This window comes from Ceratotherium simum, chromosome 11, assembly GCF_057802395.1.
Source record: "Ceratotherium simum simum isolate JZ-2026a chromosome 11, ASM5780239v1, whole genome shotgun sequence".
In the NCBI taxonomy this organism is placed as follows: Eukaryota; Metazoa; Chordata; class Mammalia; order Perissodactyla; family Rhinocerotidae; genus Ceratotherium; species Ceratotherium simum.
This window is the reverse complement of record NC_141910.1, coordinates 21,652,217-21,673,866: the sequence shown is the minus strand read 5'-3', so window position 1 is coordinate 21,673,866 and position 21,650 is coordinate 21,652,217. Positions and strand designations below refer to the sequence as shown.

Sequence of the window (21,650 nt, the reverse complement as noted above, 5' to 3'; positions counted from 1 at the left end):
AATTGCATCTATGTGAAATTGATGATCTCTTAAGTTGGACTTGATACTAAAAAGTCTATGCTTCTACTCCCCTCCTCCACATTTTATATTTTTTTTAATTAAAAAAAATTTTTTTTAGGCCGTCCACCGTCGCGATTTGGCAGCCGCCGCCGCCGCCGCCACCGCGGCTCGCCCTGGGATGTCTGAGCCCGCGCCTCGTGGCCCCCGAGCTCCACGCGGCGGCCGCCATCCTGGCCTTTAAGGGCCGCCACGTCCCGGCGGCGGCGCGGGCGGAGGGCGGCTTGGTGCCGGCTGGGGGCGCCCGGGGCGGGTCCCTGCGCGGGGCTGCCCAGGCTCCGCGCCCACTCCACCACCGCGGCCGGCGCGGATGCGCGGCGCCGGGCTCGGAAGCATGGAGGGGGTTCCGTACAAGTGGACCAACTATCTCACAGGTTGGCAGCCTGGTTGGTTTGTTTTAGATAATGGAATCTTGTCCTATTATGATTCACAAGATGATGTTTGCAAAGGGAGCAAAGGAAGTATAAAGATGGCAGTTTGTGAAATTAAAGGTGCTTACTTTGGAGGGGACAACTCTTGACTGGCACATAAATTCTGTCCATTCAGCCGACAACAGGAGAATGGAATTAATCATTCCAGGAAAGCAGCATTTCTACATGAAGGCAGTGAATGCAGCTGAAAGACAGAGGTGGCTGGTTGCTCTGCGGAGCTCCAAAGCCTGTGTGACTGATACTAGGACTAAAAAAGAAAAAGAAATAAGTGAAACCAGTGAATCTCTGAAAACCAAAACGTCTGAACTTCGCCTCTACTGTGACCGCCTAATGCAGCAAGTTCATACGATCCAAGAATTTGTTCACCATGATGAGAAGCATTCATCTCCCAGTGTAGAGAATATGCATGAAGCCTCTTCACTGCTTAGTGCCACATGTAACACATTCATCACAACCCTTGAGGAGTGTGTGAAGATAGCGAATGCCAAGTTTAAACCCGAGATGTTTCAGCTGTCCCATCCAGATCCCTTAGTTTCTCCTGTGTCACCTTCTCCTGTTCAAATGATGAAGCGTTCTATCAGCCACCCTGGTTCTTGCAGTTCAGAGAGGAGTAGCCACTCTAGAAAAGAACCAGTGTCTACACTTCACCCACTTTCCCAGCGACGCGGAAGAACCTACTCAGATACAGACTCTTGTAATGATATTCCTCATGAAGACTCGGATAGACCCGTTCACTGTTCAAGAAATACACTTAATGGAGATTTGGCTTCAGCAACTATTCCTGAAGAAAGCAGACTTATGGCCAAAAAAAATCTGAATTGGAAAGATCCTCTTCCATCCTTCTCTTCCTGAGGAAACGGGTGTCCAACTTCCTCTAAGTATTGCTATGCAAAAGCTGCTGTAATTAAACTATGTTATAGGGAGTAGTTTTTCCCTTAGGATTTCTCTGCACTTTATAGAATATTGTAAAACAAACAAACAGAAAACAACCCACATACCTTTGAAGTGTATTTTATCTTTATATAGTTTATTTGCAAGAGTATTTTCCTAATAACTTCACGGTATGAATGTGCATTTTTTTTTTTTTAAACAAATGATGGTGTAACATTTCGACATTCATAAGGACAAATGTAGATATTTTTCTAAAAAACTGTGAGGGACTGACAGCTTAGTCAGTGTGTATTGTAGTTTATAAACATGAAATCTTACAAACATAAGTTTTCAGTTTGACAGAAGTGTGATATATGTAACTTCTGCCATGGACCAAATGGTCGCTTTACCCCAGCAAGAAATGAGTTACAATAGCAGCTTTATGGTGAATGTATTGTATTCCTTTTAATATTCTATTTATTCTATTCCATTTAATATTCTAAATATTTTTAGCCCAAATACTATGACACTGAGGAGTTTTTAAAACCAGACTGTGCTGTCCTTCATATATGAAGTTGACACTACTGATTGGTCAATACCAAATGTTGGGTTAAAGTATTTAATTTTTATTTATTTATTTTCCTGTTGCATCAAAAAAATGATTGCATCCTTTATGACCTACCAAATTTAAGATGTGTATACATTGTTATTTACATTGTTCTAGAAAAGAAGTTAATGTTGTAGTGACTTGCTCACTTACACCAGAGAAATAAATGACTTTCAATGGAAAAGGATTTTAGTGCTTTTTTCCTAAAATAGACATTAAGCTGCTGTTGTAAGGTATTAATGTTTGCAGCTCATTAGAATATCTAGAGACACTTTTTATTTATGAATATTTATACAAAAAAGGAACTCTGTCAAGGCGACTGCTCTACATCACTTGAGAATGGCATTATTTAATAAAAGAACAAATAGCATTTTTTGGTAGTGCCTGTCCATACCTATTGTCAGTGTTTGCCTTGTAAACTGTTGTTTTAAATTCAATTTGGAGTGACAGTTTTGTCCAAGACCAGACCAGACAAGGACAACACAAAAAAAAGAAAATTACAGGCCAATATCACTGATGAACATCAATGCAAAAATCCTCAACAAAATACTAGTAAATCACATACAACAATAAGTTAAAAAGATTATACACCATGATCAAGTGGGATTTATTCCAGGGATGCAGGGATGGTTCAACATTTGCAAATCAATCAACGTAATACACCACATTAATAAAATGAAGAATAAAAATCTCATGATCATCTCAATAGATGCAGAGAAAGAATTTGACAAGATATAGCATCCATTTATGATAAAAACTCTGAGTAAAATGGGTATAGAAGGAAAGTACCTCAACATAATAAAGGCTATATATGACAAACCCACAGCTAATATCATCCTCAATGGTGAAAAAATGAAAGCTATCCCTCTAAGAACAGGAACCAGACAAGGATGCCCACTGTCACCACTCCTATTTAACATGGTACTGGAAGTCCTAGCCAGAGCAATCAGGCAAGAAAAAGAAATAAAAGGGATCCAAATTGGAAAGGAAGAAGTGAAACTGTCACTATTTGCAGATGACATGATTTTATATATAGAAAACCCTAAAGAATCCACCAGATAACTTTTAGAAGTAATAAACGAATATGGTAAAGTTGCAGGATACAAAATCAACATACAAAAATCAGTTGCATTTCTATACACTAACAACGAAGTAGCAGAAAGAGAAATTAAGAATACAATCCCATTTACAATTGCAACAAAAAGAATAAAATACCTAGGAATAAACTTAACCAAAGAGGTGAAAGATCTGTACACCGAAAACTATAAAACATTGCTGAAAGAAATTGAAGAAGACACAAAGAAATGGAAAGATATTCCGTGCTCTTGGATTGGAAGAATTAACATAGTTAAGATGTCCATACTTCCTAAAGCAATCTATAGATTCAATGCAATCCCTATCAAAGTTCCAATAACATTTTTCACGGACATAGAACAAAGAATCCTAAAATTTATATGGAACAACAAAAGACCCCAAATAGCAAAGGAATCCTGAGAAAAAAGAACAAAGCTGGAGGTATCACACTCCCTGATTTCAAAATATACTACAAAGCTATAGTAACCAAAACAGCATGGTACTGGCACAAAAACAGACACACACATCAATGGAATAGAATTGAAAGCCCAGAAATAAACCCACACATCTATGGACAGCTAATCTTTGACAAAGGAGCCAAGAACATACAATGGAGAAAAGAAAGTCTCTTCAACAAATGGTGTTGGGAAAACTGGATAGCCACATGCAAAAAAATGAAAGTAGACCCTTACCTTACACCATACACAAAAATTAACTCCAAATGGATTAAAGACTTGAATGTAAGACCTGAAACTATGAAACTTCTAGAAGAAAACACAGGCAGTACGCTCTTCGACATCAGTCTTAGCAACATATTTTCAAGCACCCTGTCTGACCAGGTAAAAGAAACAATAGAAAAGATAAACAAACGGGACTACATCAAACTAAAAAGCTTCTGCACAGCAAAGGAAACCATCAACAAAACGAAAAGACAACCTAACAATTGGGAGAAGATATTTGCAAACCATACATCTGATAAGGGCTTAATCTCCAAAATATATAAAGATCTCATGCATCTCAACAACAAAAAAACTAACAACCCAGTTAAAAAATGGGCAAAAGACCTGAACAGACATTTCTCCAAAGAAGATATACAGATGGCCAACAGACACATGAAAAGATGTTCAAAATCATTAACTATCAGGGAAATGCAAATCAAAACTACAATGCGATATCACCTCATGCCTGTCAGACTGGCTATAACTAACAAGACAGGAAACTACATGTGTTGGAGAGGATGTGGAGAGAAGGGAACTCTCATACACTGCTGGTGGGAGTGCAAACTGGTGCAGCCACTGTGGAAAACAGTATGGAGATTCCTCAAAAAATTACGGATAGAAATACCATATGATCCAGCTATTCCACTGCTGGGTATTTATCCAAAGAATTTGAAAACACCAATGCGTAAAGATACATGCACCCCTGTGTTCATTGCAGCCTTATTCACAATAGCCAAGACTTGGAAGCAACCTAAGTGCCCATCAAGGGACGAATGGATAAAGAAGATGTGGTATATACACACAATGAATACTACTCAGCCATAAGAAACAATGAAATCCAGCCATTTGTGACAACATGGATGGACATTGAGGGTATCATGCAAAGTGAAATAAGTCAGAGGGAGAAGGTCAAATACCGTATGATTTCCTTCATTAAGTAGTAGATAATAACAACAATAAACAAACACATAGAGACAGAGATTGGATTAGTGGTTACCAGAGGGGAAGGGGGGAGGGAGAAGGGCAAAAGGGATAATTTGGCACATGTGTGTGGTGATGGGTTGTAATTAGTATTTGGGTGGTGAACATGATGTAATCTATGCAGAAATAGAAGTATAATGATGTACACCTGAAATTTATACAATGTTATAAACCAATGTTACTGCAATAAACAAAAAAATTAAAAATAAAATACAATAAAACAAACTGGTTTGGTGTTTTTAAGTTAATCATATGTTTAATATATATGTGGTTTTTGCATTCAAAAAAAATTTTTTTTAACTTTTTATTTTGGTGAGGAAGATTGGCCCTGAGCTAACATCTGTTGCCAATCTTCCTCTTTTTGCTGAGGAAGATTGGCCCCGAGCTAACATCTGTGCCTATCTTCCCCTATTTTGTATGTGGGACGCTGCCACAGCACGGCTTGATGAGTGGTGAGCAGGTCCATGCCGAGGATCCAAACCCGCGAACCCTAGACCCCGGAAGCAGAGTGTGTGAATTTAACCACTATGCCACAGGGTCAGGCCCCACATTTTATGTTTTTGACATCATATTTTACCTCTTTTAATTTTGAGTATCCCTTAACCTCTTATCATAGAGATAGATGGTTTTAGTACTTTTGTCTTTTGACCTTCATACTAGCTTTCTAGGTGGTCAACCCAGTATGTTTAGTATATATTTGCCTTTACCAGTGATATTTTTTCTTTGATAATTTTCTTATTCCTATTTGTGGCCTTTTCTTTTCCACATAAATAAGTCCCTTTAGCATTTCTTGCAAGGCCGGTTTAGTGGTAATGAATTCCTTTCATTTTTGCTTGTCTGGAAAACTCTTTCTCTTCTTCCATTCTGAATGATAACCTTGCCAGGTGGAGTATTCTTGGTTGTAGGTTTTTTCTCTTCCAGCACTTTGAATATATCTTGCCACTCCCTTCCAGCCTGTAAGGTTTCTGCTGAAAAGTGAGCTGATAGCCTTATGGAGTTTTCTTCGTTTGTAACTTGTTGCTTTTTTCTTGCAGCTTTTAGGATTCTCTCTTTATCTTTAACTCTTGACACTTTAATTATACTGTGTCTTAATGTGGGCCTCTTTGGGTTCATCTTGTTTGGTACTCTCTGTGCTTCCTGTACCTGGATGCCTGTTTCCTTCCCCAGATTAGGGAAGTTTCCAGCTATTATTTCTTCAGATAACTTCTCTTCCCCTTTGTCTCTCTCTTCTGAGACACTTACAATGTGAATGTTAGTATACTTGATGTTGTCCCAGAGGTCCCTTAAACTGTCCATGTTCTTTTAAATTCTTTTTTCTTTTTTTTGTTCAGCTTGGGTGATTTTCTCTACTCTGGAATCCAGATTGCTGATCTGTTCTTTTGTGTCCTCTACTTAGCTGTTGATTCTTTCTAGTGAATTTTTCATTTCCATTATTGTATTCTTCAGCTCTGACTGGCTCTTTGTTTTTTTTTTTTGTAAGATTAGCCCTGAACTAACATCTGTTGCCAATCCTCCTCTTTTTGCTGAGGAAGACTGGCCCTGGGCTAACATCTGTGCCCATCTTCCTCCACTTTATATGGGATGCCACCACAAGCAGTATGTCGGTGCGTGCCTGGGCTCCAAACCCTGGGCTGCCACAGCGGAGCACGTGCACTTACCCACTACACCACTGGGTCGGCCCCTGATTGGCTCTTTTTTATGTTTTCTAACTCTTTGTTGAAGTTCTCACTGTGTTCATCTACTCTTCTCCTTGCTTCAGTGAGCATGCTTATAACCATTAGTTTATACTCTTTATCAGGTAGATTGTTTATCTCTATTTCATTTAGTTCTTTATCTGAGGATTTGTCCTGTTCTTTTTTAAAATTTTTATTTATTTTTATTTTTTGTGAGGAAGATCAGTCCTGAGCTAACATCTGCCAATCCTCCTCTTTTTGCTGAGGAAGACTGGTCCTGGGCTAACATCCACGCCCATCTTCCTCCACTTTATATGGGACGCCACCACAGCATGGCTTGACAAGCGGTGCGTCAGTGCGTGCCCGGGATCCAAACCGGCGAACCCCAGGCCACCGCAGCAGAGCGTGCGCACTTAACCGCTTGCGCCACCCGGCTGGCCCCATGTTCTTTTATTTGGAACATATTCCTTTGTCTCCTTATTTTGCCTACTTCTCTGTGCTTATTTCTATGTGTTAGGTAGATCAGCTACATCTCCTAACCTTGGAAATGTGGCCTTATGTAGGAGATTTCTTATGGGGCCCAGCAGCATGCTCCCCTCTGCCAAATGCTCCAGGGGTGTCCCCTGTGTAGGCTGCGTGTGCCCTTCTGCTGTGGTGAGGCTGCTATTGCTGCAGGCACATGGGTATGCTAGGCTGATCCCCAGGCCAGCTGGTTGCAAGGCCCCGCCACATTCAGCTGCCACAGCCTCATTATTGGATGGGGCAAGCCCCTAGCACAGCTGGCTACAAGGTCTGGTAGCACACAATTACTGCTGGTTTGCTGGTGAGCAAGTCAGGCCCCCCATTTGGCTGACTGCTAGGCCCGGAGGCGCACAACTGCTGCAGGCCTCTGGTATGGCTGGCTGCACAGCCTGGCGCACTCCGCTGCCTCAGGGGTGTGTGCTGGTGGCGGGGGTAGGCCTCCAGCGTGGACTGGCTATGCAGCCCAGCATTGCACAGCTGCCTCAGGTCCACTGATGGGTGGGGCAGGCCCCTCATGCGGCAGTGCACAACTGTTTCAGGCATGTTGGTAGGCAGGGTAAATCCCCTGTGTGGCTTTTTGTGAGGCCCAGCTGCACTTGTCTGCTGCGGGCTTGCTGGTGGGTGGGTGGGGTTCCTCCCTGGGGCCCTGCCTGCACTGCCTGGCTGCGCTCAATTGCCTCCAGTGCTCTGGGGGAGGGGCAAGCCATTGCGTTAAGAGGCTAGAGGAAGGATTCCAATGGCACCTGTTAGCGTCTCTGTCAGCATGGCTGAACTAGATCACAATAATGGCTGCTGCGAGTGTCTCAGACCCTAGGGGGTGGGCTCAGCCACCTCCTGCCTCTCCAAGATGTGCTCTGAGCTTAAGAAGTGAGACTATTTTATCAGTGAACTATTTACTTTTCAATCTGGTGTTTTTGTGCTGGTTTCTGGGTTGAGTGAGTCTGCGCGGGTGCCCTTTAAGAGCAGGTTTTTCTTTCCCTGAAGTTCTATAATTTTCCTGGGCCTATTCCCTGTTAGTTTTCAAAGCCAGGTATTTGGGGATCTCCTCTCTCTTGTGCTGAATCTAAGGACTGGGGTGCCTAACGTGGAGCTCAAATCCCCTGCTTCTCCGGGAAAAGGTTCATACCTTCGAGATCACTCCCGATCCTGACATGCTGCGGCTAGGGTGTGGTTTTTTTCTCAGCAGGGCTGTATCTCTGCCTCTTCCACCGCTGTCTGTGTTGTTCCTTTTGTGGAGGTTCTTTTTATCCAGTTTCCAGATCTCTCTCAGAGCAAATTGTCCCATAGGTAGTTGTAGGTTTGTTGTGTCCATGGGAGGGGGTGAGCTTAGGATCCTCCTACGCCGCCATCTTTCAAACTCCTAAGCAGTCTTGAGGAAGAGTTTGGAAGCAGTCTCCCTACTGAATGCTTGTATGTGCTGGATGCTGGCTCAGATCCTGTTCCGATTCACTATTTTTCCGAAGGGCTTAGACAGTACAGTAAGTCAAGAAAAAACATAGTAGGTATAAGTATTAGAATGAAAGAAAAATGATAAAACTATTGTTATTCACAGATAATATGATTGTATATGTATGAAATCCAAAAGAAACTTCAGAGAAACCATTAGCATTGTTATTTCTTTATATAACTTCAGTCCTGCATCTGTATCCAGTAAAATGTGTACCAAAAGACATTTACAATATTTATGGCAGCATTATTTACAATATTCAGAAACTGAAAACAATCCAAATGCCCATCAACTGTATAATGGAAAAATAAGTTGAGATATATTCATACAGTGAAACACTATACAGCAACAAAAAGAAACAAACCAATGATAGATGCAACAATATGGAGAATCTCAAAAGCATTATGTTGAAAGAAAGAAGCCAGACACAAGAAGTATATGTTGTATAATAACATTTATATGACACTCACAAACAGGCAAAACTAATTTATTCGGTTAGTCAGAGGAATAATTACCATTTAGAAAGCAAGGAGAATGACTAGGAAAGGTACAAAGTGAGGATTTCTGAGGTACTAGTAGTGCTTTATTTCTTGATCTAAGTGGAGATGGCATGGATATGTTCATTGTGTAAAAATTTATCAAGCTGAGCACTTATGAATTTTGTATTTTTCTGTATATATATTATACTTTAGTAAAATAATTCATAAAGATATTTGTACAAGATATTGAAGAAGAGATTTCTTTTTTATTTGTACAGGTAAATGAATGACTGTTGAATAAAAAGGCTTAGAGAAATTCCAGGGCTGATTCAAAAATACTTTTGAGATAAATCAAACTGTGCCAAAAGAGGATTATAATATAATTATATAACTCAGTTTAACATTATTATGAAAGAGAAAACAACTTAAAAATCTTATCATTTTGTTTTAGTGTTGGAAACTTTGATAAAAATGTTAGCATTGTTTAGAAAATAATGGTATGGAGAATTGTAAATGTAATTAGTCACTGTATCTTCTAGGGACTGTATAAAACATCACATCAGAAGCCTGGGAAAAATTGAACCTCAAATTAAAAAGACCTCCTACTCTAATAAAAATACATCATGGCTAAATACAAAATAAACCAGACATAATTTTAGGTGAGATCAGTAAAATCCAGGAAATGGTAGGTCAGAAATTACATAGGGGAAAAAAAAAAAAAAATCACAGAAATAACTTTTAAGGGCCACAAAATCCAATAACAAAAGTTTTTTATGACACAAAATGTTCAAAATCAGGCTGAGAATCAGTGGAACCAGGTCATCATCATGGAGCAAATGTAAAATGAAGGAATAACCACAGAGAAAACCTTTTTTTCTTTCATCTTTACTGAAGAATATTTTAGAAATTATCTTACTTCTAAACTCTCTATTCTCAGTGTTCCAACCTCTTCTCTTCCCCATCTACTAAATCTCCCCAGGTAATCTGATTATTCCCCAAATTTCAACCACCACCTACCAGTGTGTTGATGTCCTCAAATCTCTATCTCCAGCCTCCCCTCTCTTCTGAGCTCCAGATCTTTATCTTTAACATTCTACAGCTATTTTCACTTGGATAATTCAAACACATAACCTCCAAATGTCAAAAACCCAACTCATGATTTTTTCTGGCAAACCTATTCTTCCTCCTTTGTTCTAAATTGCGGTTAGTGGCACCATCTTTCTCCTAGTTTGCCAATCTAGAATAATCTTAGAGTCATCTTCAACTCCTTCTCCCTCAACCCCCATATCAAACCATCACTCTGTCTGTTGCTTCTACCTCAGAAATCACTCTTGAATCCCCACCTCTCAGTTTCCACTACAATTGTCTCAAAGCAGGCCCCTTATTATCATTTACCTGGACTATTTCAACAGTCTCCTACCTCTCTGGCTTCTCTGCCCATTTCAATGCTCATTCTCCACACTGCTACCAATATCATCTTGCTAAAATACGAGTCACATCAATACCATGCTTTAAAACCTCCAGTAGGTTCTTGGCCCTGCTTCTGAGATTCCCTTGATCTGACAGAGGTGAGATGGCTCTGTTAGGTAACAGCCTCTTCAAACGGATGCTAACCCCAAACTCAACTGTCTCCCTTGACATATAGGTCTGTATTCAACGAGCAGCATAGAGAAACGGAAAGTATAATTTTGGGGTCATCTTCCCAGCCCCCAAGCAACACTTATCAAAAATTTGTCTAAGAGAAAGCATGGATCATTGCCTGAAAGAAATAAAGATCATTCACCCTTCTTTATAGTCCAGACAGTCTAAAGCATACTCTTACATCGATTTAGCTCATCAGAGAAATGGGTACCTATTCTTTGTTGTAACGGTCTCTTGAAAGATTGGCTTTTACTGAATTGCAGCTAATTATAATGTGATCAGCCCATACTGAACTACCATAACAAAATGCCCCTTGAAACTTGCTGTTATTGTCCGGGACACTGTTCCTCCCTCTATGTGAGGTTCCTTGGGAGAAATTCACATCTCATCTTAGTACTAATATGTCTCTTAAGCAATTGGCTTGTTTGTATCTTATACACGTTGAATTGCTGCAAAGGTTAGAGGCAATGTGCAAATGATTATAGCATGCATTTTTAGTGTCATTAGTGGTTCCAGTTTATGTCCCATCTTACTTTTATTTCTTCTATCTACTTTCAAGTTATGTTATCTTGGATCCTTGTAAACTATCTTAAAGTTTTTCTGGAACAAGATGAAATATAAGGAAATAACTAAACAAATATACAAGCATTCAAGTAAATAAATGCAACATACCACCACCTCTGTTGTTTTATGCAGTATTGGCAGCAGTAGCTGCACACCAAAATCGTCTTTGAAGTTTTACAAATACTCAGATGCCCAAGCCTCTTTCCAGACTTACTGAATGAGGATCTTGAGGGAAGAGGGCCAGGAATTAGTATCAAAAAATAAATACAAAACTATGCCAGTTGCTCCATAAAAAAAATAATCAATTGGACTTCATCAAAATTAAGAACTTTTTGAAAGATACTGTTGAGAGAATGAAAAGACAAGTCACAGACAGAGAAAATATTTGCAAATCATATATCAGATAATGTATCCAGAATACATAAAGAACACTCAAAATAATAAGAATACAAACAACCCAATACAAATATGGACAGAAGATTTGAATAACCATTTCACCAAAGAAGATATACAGGTGGTAAATAAGCATATGAAAAGATATTCAACATCATTAGTTATTTGGGAAATGCAAATTAAAACCACAATGCAAATTAAAACCACATCTATTAGAATGTCTAAAATTTAAAAACTGACCATATCAACTATTGGTGAGGCAATGGGAACTCTAATACACTGCTGGTGTGAATATAAAATGTTACAGCCATTTTGGAAAACAATTTGGCAGGGTCTTAAAAAGTTAAACATACATCTATTGTATTGAAAGCATATATCCATACAAAGACTTGTAGTTGAATGTTCATAGCAGTTTTATTTGTAAAAGCCAAAACTGGAAACAACTCAAATGTCCATCAATAGGTGAATGAATAGACAAATTATGGTACATCTATACAATGGAATATCACTCAGCAATAAAAGGAATAAACTACTGATAACACACAACAACATGAATGAATCTGAAAATAATTATGCTGAGTGAAAGAAGCCATACAAAAAGAGTACGTTATACAATTCCATTTATGTAAAATTCTAGTGACACAAACTAATTTATAGTGACAGAAGTAGATCAGTGGTTGCCTAGAGATAGGGGGAATAAGAAGGGTAAAAGAGAAGAATCACAAAGGGGCATAAGGACACTTTTGGAGGTGATAGAGATATTCATTATCTTGACTGTGGTGATGATTTCATGGGTGTATCCACATGTCAAAACTTATCAAATTATACCCTCTAAATATGTGTAGCTTTTTGTATGCAATTATACCTCAATAAAACATTTTTAAAAATGTACAAATGATTCTGATGAGGAGCTAAGATTGAGAGCCGTTGGTCTTCAGGACAAAAAGTGAACTCCTAGTATGCCACTCAATGCTTTCACAATCTGTCTACCCTATTTCCCTCAACTCTACCCAATCCACCCTGCGCTGCTTGTACCTTTTGAGTATGCCTTCTCCTTCATGTCTCTGAGCCTTTGAACATGGTGTTTCTTCTGCCTGTAGGTCATCTCATCTCTCTCTTCTCCACTTGTTGAACTTCTGCCCATTCTTCAAGAGCCAGCTAAAATGTCCCCACCTCTGTGATACCCTCCTAACTCCCCCCACCTGCCCTTAGTCCCTGTGTCCTCTGGTGATCTTGTTACTCTTTGTGTAAATACCACTATTCTTAAACTTACACGGCAGTAATTCTGTATTTTCTTTACATATTAGGCTCTGCCACTAGCCTGAGCAGCATTTCTTGGCTTTTTAAAAATCCATTTTCTCTTTTGATAAACATCAGGATCTTAACCCTCAAAGCTATGCTTAATTCTGAGACTCTATGCATCTTCTGCATAATTACTACCAGTCCCAAATTATTGTTCAAGCTTTACTTTCTGTGGTTCATGTTATAAAATATTTTTGTTTTCCAATAAAATATGATATTGTGATATTAAAAATGCTTTTTTCAAGTTATACATGTTTCTTACTCCGTCCAGCTACCCAGGAGGTTCTGACATACATCCCTCTCTCTCCCAGTTGAGAAACATCACACTAAAGAAGGGGAATATGTCTTTTCCTGCTTTGAATCCCAATGTTGGACACGTAGTAAATCTCAGTTAGGTTTTATAAGGTCTAATTGAATTGAACCTATCTTTGGAGGCCTAGAGAGAGACTCTTAGGATACATAATAGTAAAATTCATAAGAAGGTTCAGGACTAAGTCACGAAATACATTTAGATAAATCACTATGATCAAGCAGGCATCTTCCCAAGAATTTGGAAGGCTGATAGGAACTGTAAAAATACTATAACTGTTCTCCAAAGTGTGTAACCTGTTGTATAAATGGCTACTTTATGGTAGGATGAATTGCTATGGCCTCCAACCATAAAACATACTTTTGAAAATAAACAAGTAAACAAACAAAACATACTTTTGGAGGAGACTCAGGGAATAATAGGTGTTAAATCTCCTTTTCATTCCTGAAGTTAAAGGTAGGATTTTAGAGTGCTTAGGTAATTATATTCTTTAAGTTGGGAAGGAGCTAAAATAAAATTTCTGAGAAATAAGGCATATGCTTGTCCTGGCATATTCTGATCTTGCAGGAGCCTCCGAGGCAACACGCTGCCTCGTGTGTCTAGCACCCACACCTCCTGCCTGAAGATAAACCATGATCTGTCTGCAAGTGTGTATTTCTTGGGGCAGAGAATACGGCTTCATGTTGATTAAGTACCTTGTGAGGAATAAACGGTAAATGCTTTCCATTCTTGAGTGTAAAAATAGGAGGCAGTTCTACAAGATAGTCTTTCAAAAGAGTTTCTCAGATGGACAAAAAACACTGTTGAAAAAACCTTATTCAGCTTCAACTTCTAACCCACAGTGTGAGCATGGGCCTTTAAAGCTTAGGTGGCGCAACGGTTAAGTTCGCACGTTCCGCTTCGGTGGCCTGGGGTTACTGGTTCGGATCCTGGGCGCGGACCTACTCACTGCTCATCAAGCCATGCTGAGGCGGTGTCCCACATAGAAGAGCTACAACTCTACAACTATGATACACAGCTATGTACTGGGGTTTGGGGAGAAAAAAGAAAAGAAAGAGGAAGATTGGCCGATCTTCCTCAAAAAAAAAAAAAAGCTTAGTCTAGCTTCATGATAAATAAAATCTATATGTCTGAATTATCCTTTCATTTCTTTTTCCAAAAAGACTCCAAGAATTAGTTCTTAGAATCAAGACATTGTCCTAACCTTTGACATATTTTCTTAATAATTCATCAGATAGGGTTCTAGTATACAAAGATGAATAACACCGAGTTCCTGCCCTCAAGTTGTTCACAGTCTTTCCCCCAAATACCAACAATACTCCCACGGCTGTTTTCTAGGCACAAAACAATCCAGGAAACTTTGCCTTTTATTCTTATTTCCAGATCTTTGCTCCTGTACTCAGGGTTCCAGCTATGCACAGCTGTTTGCTTCTGTCTTGCATAAGTTGCAAATGTGTTGTGTCAAAGAGTGACTGGCAGGGCCAGCCCCGTGGCTTAGCAGTTAAGTGCGAGCCCTCCACTACTGGCGGTCCGGGTTTGGATCCCGGGCACGCACTGACGCACCGCTTGTCCGGCCATGCTGAGGCAGCATCCCACATACAGCAACTAGAAAGATGTGCAACTATAACATACAACTATCTACTGGGGCTTTGGGGGGAAAAAAAAAGGAGGAGGATTGGTAATAGATGTTAGCTCAGGGCCGGTCTTCCTCAGCGAAAAAGAGGAGGATTGGCATGGATGTTAGCTCAGGGCTGATCTCCCTCACAAAAAAAAAAAAAAAAAAAAAAGAATGACTGGCAGTCAATGACCTTCCCAATCCTAAGTATAGTCCCTGGCTCACGGGAGGCCTGGCTCAATACATTTCTGTTTAATAAACGAATATTGTGTCTATCATTCTACCCTGAGAGAAGCTTTCAATCACCATAAAAAAGCTAGTGGAAAGGGTTCTCTTGTGGGTCATGGGAGACTATGGCTGACAAAATACAATCTGGAAAGAACAAATAGAAGGATTATTCTGCTCTTCACCAGAAGGACACCCTGCTGGTGAGCCAGCCTGAACATTATTATCCTCAATTATAGAGAATTAGATATTTTTCCTGTTACGTGTTTTTCCTTCTAAGCACAGAACCCCCAAGGACATACTTGGCTTAATCAGAAGTAGGGGCTGAAGCGTAACAAATGGAAGGCAACTTCAGGAGGAGAATCACAGTGTTTTAATCAGCCCACAAGGTCTAATTCAACACATCTGCTGCTTTGTTTAACAATAGCAGTCTTCTCAGGACAAAACATCTTTCTTTGTATCCTAGCACTGACAGATAATACACTCACAGCTTGGAGAACAACACTTATTATGGTAACTAACTTCAGGCAGAATGGAAGCAATAAAGAAAATAAATAGGTAGTCAGACTGCAGCGTAATGGAGCCTTTTTAGGCTCTAAAAAAGAACAATATAAAACAAAACAAAAACCAAACAACATGTGGGACCTGAAAATCAGGCCGAGTAGTTATCATATAGTCCTCCCTCCACAAAGAAAACCACTTCAAAAATGGATGGGGTCTCTATACACAGTTGGAATTGAGCCAACATTGAAAAGTTGGAGAATCAGAATTTTTGTTACAGAATAATCTGTTACAGAATTAGTTTAAGAAAAGTGTATTCTCTTTGAGCCATTCAGCTAATTAGTGCTATTCTCCTTGTATTATTACTTCAAAGCTACTCTCTTGAAGAGTACCATAAGATCTCCATGTTTTTTTCCTGTAGAATTTCCATACTCAATGCCAGTTCAACTGTGAGGACTAGGGCTGGCCCTAAAGTGCCATGTAGGTATTTGCCGAGCGTAGGCATTCCATGACTGGCACATATTCACCATTGCACATGCCTGTCCATGTAGCATACATCACATATGTCAAATATATGTACCCAGAAATGTTGAAATGAGATAGACATGGGGTGATTTGGGAAGAGAAAGAGAAGGAAGGGATAGGAAGTTACATTTAAGTGCCTACTATATGCCAGGCACTCTGTAAGATACTTTATGCATATTAGCCAAAACTTGCCTATCTCTTCTCCCTTCCCACCCAAGATTTTCCATTTTGTTTGTAGTGTTACTATTGATGGCATCATGCCCCAGGTATCACCATGCCAGTTAGCTCCAGGTATGCCCAAAGAGTGAGAACGGTGGAGAGAAGATAAGCACAATGTCCAAGGAGAGAGTACATTTAACTTTCCCTAGAAGCAGTAAAAATTCTCCTATTCTTTATTTCATTCGTTTTTGAGAGGTACTCCAGTGGTAGTTTGTCATTTCATTTATCACTCATTTAGCATTATTGAATACTCACGCTAGGCACTGTACAGTCGTTATGCTGGGTTCTAGGAAAACAGAGGTAAGTAAGACAAGGTCTCTGTCCTCAAGAAACACAGCCTACTTGGCAGGCAGACAGACATGTAAACAACAGGAACAAAATGATTTGTGGAGTAAGTGTAACAGTAGAAGCAGATACACTATAGGAGAGGTGTATAGAGGACGGAGCAATCACTCTGCTTGGGGCAACTAGGAAAGCTTCTTGGAGGCAGTGGCATGTCCTTAACATGAATTATTACAGCTGTAATTTCAGTAAGTGAAACTGCCAGCATATCTTGCTGAGGAGACACTCCCAGTAGGCCCCAGGACCCTGCCCTCCCTTCCCCAGCCACAGCTCTCTGGACCAAAGGTGAGCACACTATGGGAGGAAAAAACTCTTCCTCTGCCTTCTTAGGTTCAGTGTATGGGCCCCTGAAAATTAAACTGACAATAGACAGATTAACAGGAGAAAAAAATCCACAGTTTATTTATGTGTGCAATGCTTGTACCCATGGGAAAACCCCGTGATGAATAACTCAAAAGGGGGGGTTAGAATTTGGGGCTAATATACCATCTTAATAGCTGAAGGGGACAGGGAGAAAGATAGGGGAAAATAAATGACTTTTTTGAAAGGTAAATGAGTTTTCAGGAGAACAAAGACAGGAGATAAGAGAGTTTGTGATAATGTTTGTCTATACAGGTATGAGTGGTCTTTCCAGCTCCTACACTGCCATAAAACTCCCTTGGAGAAGGGATTTGGGGTAGATTTTCTTTACATTCGCCCCTCTGGGAGTAGACCCACCCTGAAGAGGAATTTATAGCAGCCTTATTTCCCAGAAATTGCTGCTTGTAGTCAGATAGGGGAAGCTCAGGGTTTTTTTCTGCATCTGTTGAATCCCAAATGTCTTCAGCTTAAAATAATCTTTATACATACCAAAGTGGCATATTTCAGGGTGGCATAATCGGATCCCCTTTAGCACCTAACCCAAAGCAGTCAATCCACAGGCAACTTACGGTATGACGTAGGCTTGTGTGTTTGTGTGTGTGTGTGTGTGTGTGTAAAAGGATAACTGGAAAATGCAGAAAGAATCAGGTAGTTAGCCCAGAAAGCTCCTTTCCCCTCTTCTTGATGTGAATTCATCCTTCAAGCTGCAGCTGAAGTGTCACTTCCTTATAAACAGCCCGGCGTGACTTCCTTGACTACGCCAAATCCCAGTACCGAATACCTGGCACCATTCACATTTGCAGCGTTGCTTTTGTATGTTTGTTGAATTAATACCTAACTCCCTTCTGTGCTGTATCTATGAGGGCAGTGACTGTGTCTTTTCCCTCCTTATTGTATATCCGGCATCTGGCACAGAACTTCAGACATAGTATATGGTCAATAGATATTTGTCGAATGAATGAACAGAGGAGTTTTAACAAGGACAAGTAGGCCTGACGCTGAAGTGAGGAAAAGTCAAGGCAGAGTGGGTTGTCACCCAAGGTGCTCTGAGCAGCCAGGGTTCAGCACGAAGGTCCTGGAAAGGATCTCTGAGGTAGTTAGAAGCAAACTCAAAGGAAGATGGAGGAATCCCAAAGACAAACTTTGGCCCAAGACTGAATTACATCGTCTTAGGTCAGCTGGCATATGAAATTCCTTTTGAAAATAGTGAAATGTGCCTGCATTTGATAGTAGAATTTGGGCATAAGAAAATGTGAGTTCAAAAAAGTTCTGATTCTTTCTGTAATACTAATCATATAGATTGAAAACGTAAGAGACAAACACATGAATTGTCTTCAAAGACAATTTTTAAAAATTCTGAACTTTTGAAAAGAATCTCTTTTTTTAAAAAGAAAAATGCTGTTTCTAGATGGAAGCCCTTCAAAGATCTTGCTGCAATAAGGAAAGACAGTCAAGTAATAACAACAATTAACTCAAAATTTAGGCCCAATTACCCAACACAAATGTTAGCAAATGATTACTGTATTCTTATAAACTGAAAATAGTAAACCATGTATACAATTATATTGTAGTACCTGAATTCAAATCTCAGTATGTTGTCTTTAGGACACAAGACTTTAAAAGTGGCAAACCTGATGTGAATACTGATTCTTTGGGTGAATTTCTTAACTTCTAAAAGCCTCAGTTTCTTAATAGAGACCACGAACATAATTATGCCCCCTCACAAAGTCGTAAAGATGAAATGAGACAACATATATAAAGAGTTTGGCTGTGCCTAGCATACAAGGATTCAATAAGTGGTAATTATTGTTAAATAAATGAAACTACCTTCTTTAAATATTTAAAAATATTTCTGAAAAATCAATTTCTCCATCAGATTTGCTCTTCAGTTTCACTGAGTTGGTTTTTTTTTCTCATCCATAAGAATATTTAAATATATTCTTATTCTTCCTAGTTAAAGCTAGTGAAAACGTGTTCCTCAGGAATAGAGGAGAGACTATCTCTTTTTTCCTTCCCAGGTTCTTTCTCATACCAAAGGAATCATTTCCTCCTTCCTCCCTTCTCCCCCTCTGCTTCTTCTGTACACACCTAGGCTGGCTACTTAGCATGAGCTCACCCTCACTGCTTCTCCCTCTCTCTATGTGGAGAGCTGAGCTCATTCATTACTAAGGAAGGGTAGAGTGTCATTTTTTTTAGTCAGTATTTTGAAAAGATACTAAATTGGCATTTATAAATTAAGAATCTATAAATATCACATTATATACACTTAATATTCTACTTTAATATTTACAAAGTTCTTAATGCAACATTCCTGCAGATAATTTTTTTCCTAGAGTGCTATATTTTAGGAAGTGTTTATCATATCCCTCCATTCTCCTCCTTCTTTTAACTTAAAATTAGGCATCTTCCAGAGGCATGCACTCTTCAGCTTAACTGAAAGAAAGAACCACTGGAATCTTCTTAGATTCATTTTCTGTCCCCTAATATGAACTTTACAAGTTTTAATTTAGGTCATCTGGAGAAACTTGAATTGTTTAAAACTGAGTTTTTATATGATTGTGTAGCAAGTCAAAGATGTTTAAAAAAATACATCAAGAAAGAATGATCATGGTAACAATATCTACATTTTTATTAGAAAAAAACTGAGTACACATTGGTAGCACAGCCTCATGTTTTGAAAACAAGATGAATCACACTAACCTGGCTTTAGCTAAAATTTTAAAAAAGAGGTATGTGTTTGCCACAGACAAATTCCTTACTCTAAATTTTTATGTTCCCACCTCATTTTGTTTCTCTATATGATAGTCAATTAAGGAGAAAGTGAATATGGGAATAAAAAAATTTAGTCCCATTATGGAATGTCTTTAGGAGGATGGCTCTATGCAGTTTTGAAGAGGGCACCTAAGTAAGCATTTTAATCCAAACCTTCAGGAATCCTGGAGAAATTTTAATGCCTAGAATTTGCTCATGGCACACATGTATGTGGAGCACAACCTCCTTAGGTCCTGATCTGGACCTTCACCTCCATGAAATTGGTGAATTTTAACCTGTCAGCCTCTTACTTTGTTTTCAATATGGTGAGAAGCAAGTCTGTCACTGACTGGCCACTTAAATCGCCACATCTTAGATACTCAATTGTGTTTCATCAAGTAATATAGATATGACATAAAGCATGATCAGAGGAAACAGTCTGCAAAAAAATACAAATTGCATGCACTGATGTTATGATTTACAATATGAAAAAGAATGATTCGTACTCTCAAGAGACACAAAACTGTACAAAAGTGAGCACCACATGCACAGGGACTTTTATCTTTTGGTACTTGATGTATTCCAAGTGCCTAGAACACTTTCTGGCACATAACACGTGCTCAGTAAATACAAGTACCCCTCAGAGATACCGAGGATTTGATTCCAGATGACCACAATAAAGTCAATATTGCAACAAAGTGAGTCACAAATTTTTTGGTTTCTCAGTGCATATAAAAGTTATGTTTTCACTAGACTATAGTCTATTAAGTGTGTAATAGCATTGTGTATAAAAAAACAATGTACATACCTTAATTAAAAAATGCTTTGGGGCCAGCCCGGTGGTGTAGCAATTGAGTTCACGGGTGTTCTGCTTCGGTGGCCCAGAGTTTGCCAGTTCGGATCCTGGGCACAGACCTACTCACCGTTCATCGAGCCAAGCTGTGGCGGCGTCCCACATAGAAGAGCTACAACTCTACAATGATGATACACAGCTGTGTACTGGGGATTTGGGGAGAAAAAAAAAGAAAGAGAGGAAGATTGGCAACAGATATTAGCACAGGGCCAATCTTCCTCAAAAAAAAAAATGCTTTATTGCTAAAAAATGCTAACCATAATCTGAGCCTTCAGCAAGTTGTAATCTTTTTGCTGGTGGAGGGTCTTGCCTCAGTGTTGATGGCTGCAAACTGATCAGGGTGGTAGTTGCTGAAGGCTGGGGTGGCTGTGGTACTTTCTTAAAATAATACAACAGCAAAGTTTGCCTCATCAATTTAACTTTTCCTTTCACAATTTCTCTGTAGCATGTGATGCTGTTTGATAGCATTTTACAGACAGTAGAACTTCTTTCAAAATTGGAGTCAATCCTCTCAAATCCTGCCACAGCTTTATCAACTAAGTTTATGTAATATTCTAAATCCTTTGTTGTCATTTCAACAATCTTCACAGCATCTTCACCAGGAGTAGATTCCATCTCAAGAAATCATTCTTTGCTCATCCATAAGAAGCAACTCCTCATCCATTAAACTTTTATTGTGAGATTGCAGCAATTCAGTCACATCTTCAGCCTCCACTTCTAATTTAGTTTTCTTGCTATTTCCACGACATTTGCAGTTACTTCCTCCACTGAAATCTTGAACCTCTCAAAGTTATCCATGAGCACTGGAATCAACTTCTTCCAAACTCCTGTTAATGTTGAAATTTTGACCTCTTCCCTTGAATCATGAATGTTCTTAATGGTATCTAGAATGGTGAATCCTTTCCAGAAGTTTTCACTTTACTTTGCCCAGATCCATCAGAGGAATCACTATCTATGGCAGCTATAGTCTTATGAAACGTATTTCTTAAATAATAAGGCTTGAGAGTTGAAATTACTCCTTGATCTATGGGCTGCAGAATGAATGTTGTGTTAGCAGGCATGAAAACAACATTAATCTCATTGTACATCTCCATCAGAGCCTTTGGGTGACCAAGTGTATTGTCAATGACCAGTAATAATTTGGAAAGGAATCTTTTTTTCTGAGCAGTAGGCTTTTTCTCAACAGTGG

General features: G+C 39.3%; 1 protein-coding gene across 1 annotated transcript; it reads left to right on the top strand.

Annotated features, from left to right (window-relative positions):
* Nucleotides 1–371: 371 nt before the first annotated feature.
* Nucleotides 372–1,340, top strand: LOC101406060 (pleckstrin homology domain-containing family A member 3-like). Its single transcript, XM_087436416.1, has 2 exons — nt 372–547; nt 594–1,340. Exons 1-2 carry the CDS (start codon nt 392–394, stop codon nt 1,338–1,340), a joined length of 903 nt encoding a protein of 300 aa, XP_087292542.1. The 5' UTR covers nt 372–391.
* Nucleotides 1,341–21,650: the final 20,310 nt, after the last annotated feature.

Coding starts and splice junctions, on each gene's coding strand:
- LOC101406060 (XM_087436416.1), top strand. CDS start 392: ATGGAGGGGGTTCCGTACAAGTGGACCAACTATCTCACAGGTTGGCAG. Junction 548..593: donor TGGCAGTTTGTGAAATTAAA/GGTGCTTACTTT, acceptor CACATAAATTCT/GTCCATTCAGCCGACAACAG.